Raw genomic sequence first — 14276 nt, 5'->3', positions numbered from 1 at the left:
AGCAGATGAATTTTTTGCTTTCCTAGTGCATGTGAAAGTTATGTTTATACAGTAGTCTATTAAGTGTGCAAAAGCATCATGTCTAAAGAAAAAGTGCATACCTTAATTAAAAACTATTGCTTAAAAATGCTAACCGTCACCTGAGCCTTCAGTGAGTTCATAGTAGTAACGTCAAAGATCACTGATCAGGGACTTCCCTGGCAGTCCAGTGGTTAAGACTTCACCTTCCAATGCAGCGGGTGTGGGTTCAATCCCTGGTGGGGGAGGTAGGATCCCACATGCCTCACAGCCAAAAAACCGAAAACAGAAACAATATTGCAACAAATTCAATAAAGACTTTAAAAATGGTCCACATCAAAAAAAAAAAAATCTTTAAAAAAAAGATCACTGATCATAGATCACCATAACAAATATAATAATGATTTTTTAAAAAGGCCTGAAATATTGCGAGAACTACCAAAGTGTGACACATAGACATGAGGTGAGCAAATGCTGTTGGAAAAATGGCACTGATAGACTTGCTCGCTGCAGGGTTGCGACATACCTTCAGTTTGTAAAAAATGCAATCTGCAAAGTGCAATGAACTGAAGTGCAATAAAATGAGGTATGCCTGTGCTTTGGCCGGGGGCAGAGAGTGAGCCCCTTGGATAATCCAGGGACCACTTCATTCTGATTGGACTACTTGGATCATGTGCCCACCTAGGAACCAGTGACTTTGGCCAGGGGGTAGGGAATGAAACTCCATGATTGGCTTAAATCCAACCAGGAATTCTTTAAGCTAGATATGGGGTCAGGGTTCCCAGGGGCATGTGTCTGAATAGAGGAGTGGTGGGTCTTGACCTAAATCAGTTTTGGAAAGAAAGAACAAGTAGGAGAAGGATGCCGGGTAGACAGTCAATGATATCCTCCATCCTAGATAAAACAAATGTCAAGACAATGGCAAAAACGTGGTGGTGAAAAACAGTAGCAGGAACTAAAATGCTGGAAGAATTACTCCGTCTGAGGCCCTGCGCCTTAGAGCTCACCTTATCATTCAGGAAGGTGGGTTGGACCGAGAAAGGGCCCTGATCTTAGGAGGCAGTTGGAATCTTGGCTGAAAGCGGTAACTGCAACCTGGGAAATTCACCTGTTAGTGGAGGATTCAGAGGCTCTATCCATCATCTCCAGCTCTGCAGCCGATAAAGGAGGTGCAGGCCACCGTGATCTGGCTGCAGTTTGTTCTTCTGACTTCATGTCCCACACGCTACCCTCATTCATTCAGCAAGAATTTAATAAGCAGCTACTATAAACCAGACTTTGAAGAGTAGTCCTCTGCCCTCACGGAGTCCTGTGGAGGATACAGATAAGAAAAGAGGTAGTTGTATTACAATGTGAGAAATGGGATGACAGGAGAAGGTGTTACAGAGAGAGGGACCTTGATCTGAATTGGGGGTTTGGAGAAGGTTTGTTGGACCAAGAGATTTTTAGACCAAAGCTTGAAAGATGAGTAGGAGCTGCCCAGGTGAGGAGTGTGGAGAGGGAAGAACAGACTGGCTGGGCAAGTGGTTGACCGACTTTGTGTTTGGGGTTGATACTGAGGACCCCCAGGGTTATGGTTTGATCCTGATGGAGTGGTGATGTCTTTTCGTGAGATGGTGAACTCAACAGGATTTGCAGATTTGAGGGGGAAGAAATGACTTTAGTTTAGAAATGTTGAATCTGAGATAATTCTGGTTCAGCCAAAAGGAGGCATCTAGAGCTGGGTCTGGAACTCAGAGGCAGAGAGCTCTTCCAGATACTCGTTTCCCACTGTCAACATCTTGAGCTTAACATGCCCAAAATTGACCTCTTGAGTTTTCTCCCTAATGTGTTTCTCCACCTTCAGTCTTCCTCATCCCTGTAAAAGACATTATCCATCCAGCTGCACAAGCTGAACCCTGGATTATTCCAGAAGGCTCCCTGGAGGCATCTGTCAGGGCTTTTCTGCCTTGGGCCTTTTGCCCCTAGTGTCCTATATCTGGCTTCTCAAAGCATCCCTCACATCTTAGATAGACGTTGCTCCCTCCGAGAGGTCTTTCCAGACCACCCAGACTGAAGCTGCTCATCCTGGTTATTCTCTGTCTCCTGGCTGTTTTCCTTCACAGCACCTATCCCAGTTCGCATTTATAATCATTTTTGTCCCAATTTGTTAAATACCTGACTCAGTGCCTCTAGTATATTAGATCCATCCCCCCTTTGATAACAATTTTTATGTTTCTCCTATACTTATCTTCAAATGAAGTCTATAGCTAATATAACCTTTCTGTATATATAATTTTAAATCAGTATAACATCCTGGCAGTAATAGGAAGGAAAAATAAAAGGAAAGTAATTCATAATCAACATATTTATTTCAGGGCTTCCCTGGTGGCGCAGTGGTTGAGAGTCCTCCTGCCGAAGCAGGGGACACGGGTTCGCGCCCCGGTCCGGGAAGATCCCACATGCCGCGGAGCGGCTGGGCCCGTGAGCCATGGCCGCTGAGCCTGCGCATCCGGAGCCTGTGCTCCGCAATGGGAGAGGCCACAACAGTGAGAGGCCCGCGTACCGCAAAAAAAAAAAAAAAAAAAAAATTATTTCAGTATTAAATTCCTAAGTTCCCAGGGCTGAGTACTCAGAAATCATAATGAAGTAGTCAGGTGAACAACCATGAATGCAATAGCTCTAAAAGTTGACTAACGGGTTTGTGTTTTAGTGACAATTAGGGTACTAAGAGCAACATTGCCAGTGGTGTGCAATTTCCTGCATTGGTAAGCAACTCCTGTAATGTTTGAACAACATCAAGTAAATCTACCTTTCTACTAATATGCAACAGAGATAGATCCTAGATTCAGGTAATTATTAAAAGTTTTTTCATAGTCATTCAGTGCCTAGAGGTACACTCATCAATCATGCAGGACCCAGGACTGTTTTTCACTACACAGGTCAGGTAGCACCCTGGCTCACACCCCTAAATGCTGGTAGAGTTCCCCCATTCGTGTTGACGATCAAAAATACCTCCCGCACTTCCACAGTGTCCCCTGGACCTAGAGTAGTCCTGCCCCAGTGGGGAGGCACTTGCCTCTCCTCTGTTGTACTGTGAATTCCACGAGGGCAGGGTCCACGTCTGTTTCTCACTGGAGTACACAGTGTTCAGCACCTAGTGGGTTTATATTTGTTGAAATGAAAGAATGCATGACTATTCCATCAACATGAAATTTGTACCAAAAAAAGTTAGGAAAGGAGTACACTGCACAGAAGTGTGGCCTGACATTGACCTTCCTTCTGCATGCCTTAGGCCAGCTGACCTCTGTTTTAGTGAAAGAGACTTGCAATTATAGCTCCAGACAATGTAGAATTGCAGCTCTTAAATCCTTTACAATGAAGGAAGTCATCTCACCAAGCACAAAAGAAATTGCACTGTCTCTGAAGCTGTGGTTTGTCTTTTTTTGGAAAGTCAGGCTTGTCTGTTGAAGAGCTCAAAACACTTGACCAGCTCTCTCATTTATCTTAACATGTGTATGCTATATTTATTCTCCCCTCACAGATGGGGAAATGAAGCTTGCCGAAGGGCCATATTTAGTTGAGTGTTGATCCTCTGCCTTGGGGGGTCAGCTTAGATAAAACAGTATCCTAAAACTCAATTTTTATGCAGTAGTTTAAACCTCCACCCACATTAAATCTGTTACTAGGGCTGCTCACAAGGGTAAAAAGTGTTAGTTTGAGCGTTTTTAACCATGTGACGTGGCGATCTAGTTCAGTCCTCTCCTTTTAGAGATGAGGAAGTGCAGGTTCACGAGACACGGTTAGATAATGGCAGAACCAGTTCTCCAGCTGGTCGTCTTTCTGCTACCGCACATTTCAACCTTTCTCTCTCTTTTTTTTCCTCCAGCTAACCTAAACAGGAGTTATAATAAGTCAGGCAGCCAAAAGGAAGATAATAATGGAAAAGAAGCCAAAGATCTGGTCCACTAGCTGCTAAATAATTAATTAATTAACTGGGAGACTGACTTATTCTAATCAAAATATATGAAGATGACAGTTGCTTAAAGTTAGAAGCTGAACCTTCAGTTTCAAGAATTCTTTTACCAAGAGCTAATCAGGCTCATGATAAGTAAATACCATCTCACAACTGAACAGGGATTTTTAAAAAAGGAAGGAAAAAAAGTCAAATATTTTTAAAGTTTTTGAAAAACAATGATCTCTTAGGAATTTCCAGCACTTAAAAAAATTCTCCTCCCCAAATTTTCTTTAGTCCACCTGTAGCAGGAGAGTGGTAGGTAAATTCAATAAACTCATCATCGATGCATTTTGAACCAAACTTACCAAAATATTCCACAAAAGAACTCAACCCAGCTTCCTTGGAAAAGTTATTTTTAAGGGGGTGAAAGGTGATATTTCACAAAGTTAAATACAAAATGAACTTGAAAGTGACAAAAGGACAACACAAAAAAAATGAGGTTTCATAGACTACTGTTACCAAGAATTATTAAAGAAATGTTGATAATTGATAAGATTTCTGAGAAAACACTTCATCTTCAGAAGGTAGCTTCAGTCCATGTGCCCTCTTCGCTTTAGTATAGCACCTTTTAGGGGGTAGAGTGATTCAAGAGCCATGCCTGATGCCTATTTTAGGCTTCTCACCAGAAACAGATGTTTCAGATGGAGATTACTACTCCTTCATTTACCACAAGCCACCAGTTGTCAGGGACATTCTTACTTAGTTGCCTTACATTTTATATATCTGCAAGTAGTCAGAAGCTGTTTTAGACTTTAGAAGTCTGGGGCTTGTCTGTTAAAGAATTATTCAGTTGTGGTCCCACTTTTTCTAGGTTGTTACAGAGGAAAAATTCTTACAAGTTTTGCTAATGACTGTTTTCTGAATCAAAGTAACGTCCTGGATTATTCGGAGGCGTAATATATTCTTATAGCACTTATAGTCTTCAAAGCACTTGTCGTTGATAATCTCCCATTTTACAGACTGATAAACAAAGGCTCTAAGAAATAAGTGACTTGCCAAGGCCACATGCTAGTAGGTCATATATGTTCCAATCCTCTCCGTTCTGTAAGACCCAACCCAAATGCCACCTCTTCTAAAAGTCTTTTTTTAGAGTCCCCTAATTACTACCCTTGGTTTTCACCACATTCTGACTTGTAATACAATGTCTGCATACATTTGTCTCCCTTGCCGTGAACTCCCTATGAGCAGAAACCGTTATAAATGTTTTTGTCTCTTCCAACTTATCAATTCTCCCTCCTCAGTGCCAACTTTAAGCATGTTCTCTCATCAGCACCGCAGTTTCTTCTTCTGTTCTAGGCTGTGACTTTGAGGTCTACAAAGTTCTAGTGAGGTGCACGGGCACACCATGGGTATTATTGCTCATTCGTGTTCGTTGCCGTATTTTTAACATACAGGTATCTTACGAGAGCTTTGCAAATGTTTAAATTGTTTTACGAGTCAGAAAGGATCTAAACCTTGGCCTTCCTTCATTTCCCTGCTGGATGCACGTTCTGGGCACATAGCAGTGATACCAACCAGGGTTCTTGGCCTTCCCCAGTCAATAGAAATTGACTAGAGGCCAGACAAGAGATTCAGGCAAGGCTTTATTGGGGCCCCTGCTGCAGCAGCGGGGAGGGAGGGAGAACAAACAACAGGTTTCCTTGCTTGCTCACTCGCTGAGCAGGGGCGAGCTTGTTCCTTACATGGGGTGAGGGTAGGGGTGTGTCCAGGGGTTGGGCTGGAGGGGCGGCTTAGGTGGTTGTGTGTGCAGGGGGCATACACAGTACCCTGCTTTTCCTCCTGACACTCTGTTTTTGCTCCAGGCTCTTCAAAAGTGGCAGTTGGGTTTTTTGGTCTCTTTGTATTGATCTCTTTTGGGTCCAGAATTTGCCCCAACTGCGATGCACACAGTTATTTTTAGTCTCATATAGTTTCTTTGTATCTTGTTGCTCCAGGAGAGGTTTATTCAGGCACAAGCATTGCAGCACTGTAGCAAAGGTTCCCAGGCCCCAACCTGTCTCAGTAGGTGCTTATTAATGTTTCTTTGATTAAGCATTTATATATTCACCTGCTCCAATTTACACTCTCCCATTGTTGTATCTACTGCCTTTTTCTATGTACATGTCTTGAATTCCCAACTAAACTATAAGCTCCAAAGGGGACGAGGGGACGATTATATTTTTTTATTTGTGTGTACGTGTCCTTAGAACATCTTCCATGCGGTATGATCTCAAAACATCTTTGCTAATTGATTTTCAGTGACCAGCTGTGTGATAGAATACCACAAAAAGCATGGCAAGGCCTATACCACCCAACTTGAGTGATTTTGCTTAAAGTACATATTTTGGATAAGTATTTTAAATAGGTGTACACATTCTAAAAACATGTATTTTTTTTTAAATTTTTATTGGAGTATAATTGCTTTACAATGGCGTGTTAGTTTCTGCTTTACAACAGAGTGAATCAGTTATACATACACATATATCCCCATATCTCTTCCCTCTTGCGTCTCCCTCCCTCCCACCCTCCCTATCCCACCCCTCTAGGTGGTCACAGAGCACCGAGCTGATCTCCCTGTGCTATGCGACTGCTTCCCACTAGCTATCTATTTTACATTTGGTAGTGTATATATGTCCATATATACACTACCACTCTCTCACTTTGTCCCAGCTTATCCTTCCCCCTCCCCGTTTCCTCAAGTCCATTCTCTAGTAGGTCTGCGTCTCTGCGTCTTTATTCCCATCTTGCCCTTAGGTTCTTCACGACCATTTTTTTTTTTTAGATTCCGTATATATGTGTTAGCATACGGTATTTGTTTTTCTCTTTCTGACTTACTTCACTCTGTATGACAGACTCTGGGTCCATCCATCTCAATACAAATAGCTCAATTTTGTTTCTTTTTACGGCTGAGTAATATTCCATTGTATATATGTGCCACATCTTCTTTATCCATTCATCTGTCGATGGACACTTAGGTTGCTTCCATGTCTTGGCTATTGTAAATAGAGCTGCAATGAACATTGTGGTACAAAAACATGTATTTTAAACAGGTCACTAAAGTGGGAGGGAGCGCCCAGGTCCACGCCAAGGGAACAAAGGTGGTACAGAAATGGGCACGCTTCTGGGCTACTGACTGAGCTGGGCATAAAAAGGGTCTCCTGACTGATGGCCATGTGCCACAGTTCTCTGTTGCACCTGAAGGTGTTTTGTTTCCTCTCAGAGCACATTTCGTTGGTCTCTTATTGTCTGTGGACTCTTGTCAGATTGTCAGCGTGTGATATTGTTGAAGGGTGAAGCTTGTCATCCTCACAGATCAGGCACTCGTGATGAGAATGGAGAGCCTAATCACTAAGCTACCAGAATACATTGTAAAAAACTGGATCCCGCTGGTACTTAGCCAATTGATAAGAAGCTAAAGCTTTTACTAAGCAGTTCAACAATCCTGTTGACCAAATTCACCATTGTTTTTGATGTAAGCCCGTTGTCTTTAATACACTTGAGAACATTTCGGTTACCAGGCTGAAATGTTTAGATATCTACCTTTAAAAAAATTTTTTTGGACTAAAATGTAATTGATTTCTTAATTAGGAGGACACTAGAGAATTGGCTTTGAGGAATTCTTTTAAAAGAAAGGGCAGTTCCGCATTTAACTTTCTTTGTGTTGTCAAATTTTAAATATATAGCTGGGGAGGAAAGAATTGCATGCCTCAATTTATTTATCCCCAAATCTAAAATTTCACATTAAGTTCACTCAAGATATTGCACAGTAGATATAAACAGTTGTATATGATGCAGGGTACAGTACGCACAGGGGATCATTTATTTTTTTAATTTGCTATCTATTATTAGACTTCTAATTACTCAGGCTGGATGGAAGCAGCAAGGTCTCATTCTGATAATCACTGCCAATTATTTAGCTGGAGATTACAGGCAGAAGGAGTTCATTTTAGATGGTTCAGATTTAAGAAGTAACGTTTCTTGCCAAGGAGTTCTAAACACACTTGTCTTTTTTTTTTTAACCCCAATTCTTCACATTTTAACTATTCCAACAAAAATCTACAGTTTAACAAATCTAGAAATGATTAGTCTAGTTCCATTCCTTTGTGCCCACATGTCTCTCGAGGAAAATCAGTATGCACTGTGGTTATGAAAGGAATCTGTACGATAGACTTATGTTCTATAAAATGTTTGGATGAATATTTGAATATTAAGCATTTCTAGAGAACTTTGCATTCACTTGCTTTTTATTTCTTGTAATACCCTCCCAGAGAGAGAGTGCCCTTTCTATTTCCCTGATGAGGTAAAATTTTCATTAAAAAAATCTAATTTGATTTTCTTAAAAAATGTGTAATTCTTTTTTTTATTACATTTTAAATAGTCTTCAGGCTCTTGAATCCCCCAAATGACTAATTAGTACAGTAATAATATATCATCCTCTTTTATTAATCTGAAAATTATACTGTCCTCAAGAGACCTCAGTTTGATTTGTGTGTTTTGATGCCAGAGTAGAAAATTTTATTTCTCACTAAAGGAGTTTCTTCCCTGTGGTTGGAGAGAGAACGCTGCAGAGCCAGGGCTCATGTGCCACTGATGGGACCCTGCGTGGATTGGCAGAGAATAGGAGAACCAGTTTCCCGTGGGGTGAAGAATTGATGTTAAAGAGTTGAAAGAGTTCTTTTATGTGCTTGGCACTCTGCTGAGTGCTTTAGTTGCCATATCTCATTTATTCCTCATAATCCTATGAGATAGTATCCTCATTTCTAATTCTGTGAAAACTGGATCTCGAAATATGGATGAGGAGAGATGTGTAGCAAGAGCCCCCCGTTCCCTGAGCGTGCCGTGTGCAAGTCTGCTCAGGAACAAACTGCTAGGTAGTTGCCAGGGGGAATGCTAAGATCAAATACTGTCCCTTTAATTCTTCTTCTCGACATGCAGTTTGAAATAGGAGGTAGAGTACAAGAAGTATACTTAATTCACCAAATTGTACTATTTAACACTCAAACTGATTTTTTAAACATGTTATACTTTTGATAATAGTCCTTTTGTAACTACTGGGGTGCCAGCATGTTTCATACCCATTTTGCGTGATCTCTTCATTAATCATTTCTTAACACCAGAGCACTGCTTTATTCGAATCCAATTAGAGGCCTCCACTTTTAAAAATAAATGCTAAAGAAGATTGGGGATGGCATTTCCCATCTTGTCCTGAGCCAACACTTGAGAAATCTTTCAGTGCCCTTGGCTCCAAACTGCAGGTGTGCCCTTCAAAAGCATCACAGAAAAACAGGAGGGTTAGCTCCAAAGTCAGGAGTTTGAGATAATATGAGTTTGAGTGTAACATTGTAGTAAGAAAAACGTCAGAAGATGACATGAAAGGAAAATTGTCCCATGAGAGAAATACTACCTGAAACTCTGAGTGGAAGATGTTTTTAATATGCCTTTAATTCCACATTCATGCAGTTCTAGTAGTGAAGCAGGTCATTTAAGAGGGGTGGTGGCTTAGGCCAAAAATAAACTTTCCTTGAAACCAGATGAGAGGCTAGCCCTGACAAAAATGGAATCCTGACTGTTCACTCACAAAAATGTAAGCAAGTAGAATTTTGTGTCATAGGAAATAATCTAAATGAAACAGGATCTTCACTGCCTTTTGTGATGGAGAGATGCTAAAACAGCCCTTCTATAAAATGTGAAGCAGCAGTTTAAATATGGAAGGCATATTTTATAATAACCTATAAGGGAAAAGAACCTGAAAAAGAATAGATATCATGTGTGTGTACATATATATATATATATATATATGTACACACACATACATATATATATAATTGAATCACTTTGCTGTACACCTGAAACTAACACAACATTGTAAATCAACTATACTTCAATTAAAAAAAAAATAATATAGCAGTCTAACATATTCCGGTCTGGAACCATGTCCAAGACATACTGAAAGGTGCAGAACAACATGGGTTGCACGGTTTTCATCTGTGTACAGATGTTTAAATATGTACAGTTGTAGGCATATACATGCACAGAAAATCACTGGAAAGATACATACGAAAAATCTACATTTCAGGAAAGGAATGGAAATTGGAGAGGAAGGGGGATTTCGTGAATTTACTCAGTATGTTTCTATCTTTAAATTTTTACACAAACATGCATATGCGCGCACACACACACACACACACACACAATTAAGAAAACTATATAAACAGGGAAAGCAAAGATTTAAGGTCTCAGTGAAGATGTATAGTGGTTAAGGCATAGGTTCTGAAGTAAAACTGCCTGAAGTTTTACTTTACTCTGAAGTCAAACTGCGGAGTTTGAATCCCATCTCCTTTACTTGCTATATACTTCCTTACACAAGTTAGTTAATTTCTGTTGCCTCAGTTTAGACAAATGCAACATAGAGATAATGGTTCTTATGTCATATAGTTGTTACAAGGATTAAATAAGTAATACATGAGAGAGCATATGGATCGTATGTTTAATAACATAGTGAACATTCAGATAATATTATTATAAATGACTATACTTAAACATCTAGCTACAATCAATTCTGTGTGCAAACTTTTCAGTTAAAAATGCTTCCAGTGACAGCTCTCGTCATCACAATGTATTTTCTCAGAGTTTCATTGTAGACGTTAATGATACTGTCATATTTTACCCCAGTGGTGTTCAGAGCTTCCAATTAGAGTAGAATAGCAAAGACAAATGGAATTATGTTGTTTTTTGGTAGTATGTCATACATTCCATTTGTGGACTAGTCCTGACTTTGCTCCTTTGACCATCTAATCTAATGTACATATTTGTTAGTAAACTCTAGAAATGGAAATAATGAGGTTTTTCTTTCTCCCTTAGGAAGACTATGATCGTCTGAGGCCTTTATCTTATCCAATGACTGATGTCTTCCTTATCTGCTTCTCTGTGGTAAATCCAGCCTCATTTCAAAATGTGAAAGAGGAGTGGGTACCAGAACTTAAGGAATACGCACCAAATGTACCCTTTTTATTAATAGGAACTCAGGTACGTCTGCTTTGATTTTACCCATTTAAGAATAACCTCTGTGGCCTGCCTTGTGGTGTTGCTCTCAGACAAATGGCCCTAAGCTTTCGCAGATGAGATAATATGTTGAATCTCCGTTGTTATAATAAATTCTGTCACATTTTTGGAAAAAGTAGTGTCAAAGAAAGCAATTACTTTATTAGTTGGTTTTAAAGATTAGGTTCTTTTGTAATCCTTTTTTGATACGTGGGGATAAATGGGATTACATGCTTTATCTTTAAAGACTGATAATATTATGGGACATTATTAACCTTTCTTAACTAGATTGATCTGCGAGATGACCCCAAAACTTTAGCAAGACTGAATGATATGAAGGAAAAACCTATATGTGTGGAACAAGGACAGAAACTAGCAAAAGAGGTAATGCAACCTTTACAGAATTTAAAAGTAAATGTAAATGAAGCTGAGGTGATAATAGAAGCTAATATTTATTGTGCTTTACTGTATGCCAGGCACTGTGCTGAGTGTTTTACATGCATTAGATCATTTAATCCTTGCCTCGACTCAGGGAGGTTGGTCTGCTAGTACCTCTGTTTTACGGAGGAGAAAACAGAGGCACAGCCTTGTCAGGTAACTTGTAAGGTCCGGCAGGTAGTAAATGGCAGAGCTGGGCTTCAGTAAAGGCCTCACTCTGGCCTTTACTAAACCTGTGCTACACTGCCAACAGTATTTTCCTAGTAAGTCACGTGTACAAAGAGGCGTCACAAATAGGGGCTGCTTAATCAGGCCCTGTCGTCAGTGAAGACTCATGGTGGAGAAGAAATGTGTTGTTGAATTCTCTTCCACAAGAGAATTTTTATGCAAGGTGGAATATATTATCATTTTAAAAATATAACTGTGATGCACAAAATACCTTTTAACTTATATTCTTCCTCTCCCCAAAGTGAGGCTTACTTTTTTCTCCATTTGCCCCTAACATGGTTGGATTCTATTTTTTAGATGTTATGACTTTAATAGGACTTTTGTGGAAATGGAATATAATAAGGTATTTTTAAAAATACTATCAGGAGGCAGAAGGAAGCAAGAAAACTTTTTGGAGAACAGTTTTTCCTAAGGCAAAAGATAAATAGCTTCACTAACAAGTTACTAGCAAGGAATTTCACATATTAAATTCTGTCATCTTAGGAGAGAAGGAATTTCTAAATTTCATAAAGGTAAAAGTCATAAATGAAAGCACTGATGATTTAACTACGTAAAAATTTAATATGACATCAAATGCCAGAAATAAAATTAAAAGTCATATAACAAACTTGACATTTATGGCAGAAAAATAGGTTAATATCCTTAGTGGACATGAACCCCTTGCATAAGGATTAATCAGAAAAAGACATACGCATACCCCAATAGGAAAAGGGACTCAGAACATCAATGGGAGATTCTCCAAAAAATGCAGATTGCCATTGAAGATAAAAAATATGTTCATATTCCTTAGTAGTCAAATGTAAGTTCAATTTCCATCTATAAAATTGGCACACAAAAGAGACGTTAATTAGAATACCCACCATTCCAGGTGTAAGCAATTGGGTACTTTGTTGTTCTGTTGGTCTTTGAGTAAAAGCCTCGACAACATGCAAAAGCCTTAAAGTCATGTACACTTTTGATCAAGCAATTTCATAGGGAGGAGTTTATCCTAAGAATATTATACGGGATGTGCTTAAAGAGATAGCCATAAAGTTCCTGCATTGTTTATAATGGCAAAAAAAAAAACCCTGCATCTATTAAAAATTTATACTAATTTACTTACTGAGATGTTCATGTTTATTATGTAGTTTAAGGGGAAAAAAAGTGGTTGCAAAACACCATTTCTAGACCTGTCAGCGGCATTTGGCACAGTTGGTCCCTTCTTGAAACACATTCACTTGGCTTCCTTGAACGCCCTCTCTTGGGCTTTCTCCCCGCTCGTGGGCCTCTCCTCCATCTCCCCATCTCTGAATGTGGAGGGTCCAGGGATCCGCAGTCAGCTTCCTGGATGTCTTTCCTTCTATATCCACACTCAGCCTTTAAGCTTGGTAAGCTTCTATCCGTCTTGTGGTTTGAACCGTCTGCTGCTGAGATTCCCAAATTTCTATCTGCAGCCTGGACCTCTTCCCTAAACTCTAGACTTGGTTATCTAACTGGTCATGCAACAAGTCCATCCGGGTGGTGAGCATCTCAAAACTAACATGTCCAAAACAGAATCCCCAATTTTATCCCCTAGGCTTAATCTTCTCAGTTACTTGGGTCAAAAACCTTGAAGTCACACTTGACCTTGCCCTTTCTCTCATACCATTCAGTGAACCCTCCAGCAAAATATATTTTTCTACGTTCAGAATATACCCAGAATCCAAACGCTCCTCTCTTTCCCCTCCTCTGGCAGCCTGGTTCAGGCCCCCTCCCTCTCTGGCCTGGATTACCGCAACAGCCTCTCACTCACCTTTCTGCTTCCGTCTGTGTCTGTTAACCTGTTCTCAACACAGCAACCAGTGAGACTTTAAAAATAGAAGCTCCATCAGCTCCCTGCTCTGTTCAGAATCTTCCAGTGGCTTTATTATCTTCCGAATAAAGAAAGGCCCAAGCCCTCACCCTGGCGTGCAGGCCCCGCTACTTCTCTGCCTCACTCATTGTGCTCCAGGCGCTCGGCCTCTGTGCGGTTTCCCTAATCTTCTGCCTCAGAGCCTTTGTCCTTTCACTGCCCCCTCTGCCTGGGATAGTCTTCCTGATGTAGACATTGTTCATTCTTTCACTCAGATATCACTCTTGTCAGTGAGGCCTTGCCTGACCTCTCCCCACTCCCTATCTCCTCCCCCATTTTTCTCCAGACCACATATTCTACCTCTCTATTTATTAGTCCACGGTCTTCTCCCTCTAAAATATAAGCTTCATGAGAATAGCTTAGGGAGTTAATTTTGTTCCTTGCTCTATTCTCACATTTGGCAAATGAGAGTGCTCTGTAAGTTTTCAATGAACGAACGAATAGATGGATGGATGGATGGGTGGGTCCCCTCTCACAGTAGAAGCCAAAGTCCTTACTCGAGGTCGCTACCTCAAGGCTGCCTCACTGACTGCCTCTCTTGCCATTACCCCTGCTCACCCTCTTCTTTCCCACCCCCTGAATGCTCCGTGCATGCTCCTGCATCAGGGTCTTTACCTCTGTGGCTCTGTCTGCCTGGAAACTCTTCCCCTAGGTATCCTTCAGTGCTCAGACTTTACCTTGGTGAGCAGCTTTCTCTGACCACCA

General features: G+C 40.5%; 1 protein-coding gene across 2 annotated transcripts in view; it reads left to right on the top strand.

Moving 5' to 3' along the window:
* RHOQ (ras homolog family member Q) overlaps positions 1-14276 on the top strand; it is a 35908-nt gene that overhangs the window by 21037 nt on the left and 595 nt on the right. The window contains exons 3-4 of one of the 2 annotated variants that reach the window (XM_079941270.1): positions 10856-11020; positions 11324-11419. In XM_079941270.1, the coding sequence (XP_079797396.1) occupies positions 10856-11020; positions 11324-11419 (261 nt within the window). Of the gene's footprint in view, positions 1-10855; positions 11021-11323; positions 13194-14276 lie in introns of those variants that run through there. The other variant, XM_079941269.1, reaches the window with a different exon arrangement.

This window comes from Stenella coeruleoalba (genome assembly GCF_951394435.1).
Source record: "Stenella coeruleoalba genome assembly, chromosome: 13".
NCBI lineage: Eukaryota > Metazoa > Chordata > Mammalia > Artiodactyla > Delphinidae > Stenella > Stenella coeruleoalba.
This window is presented reverse-complemented; position numbering and strand designations above follow the sequence as displayed.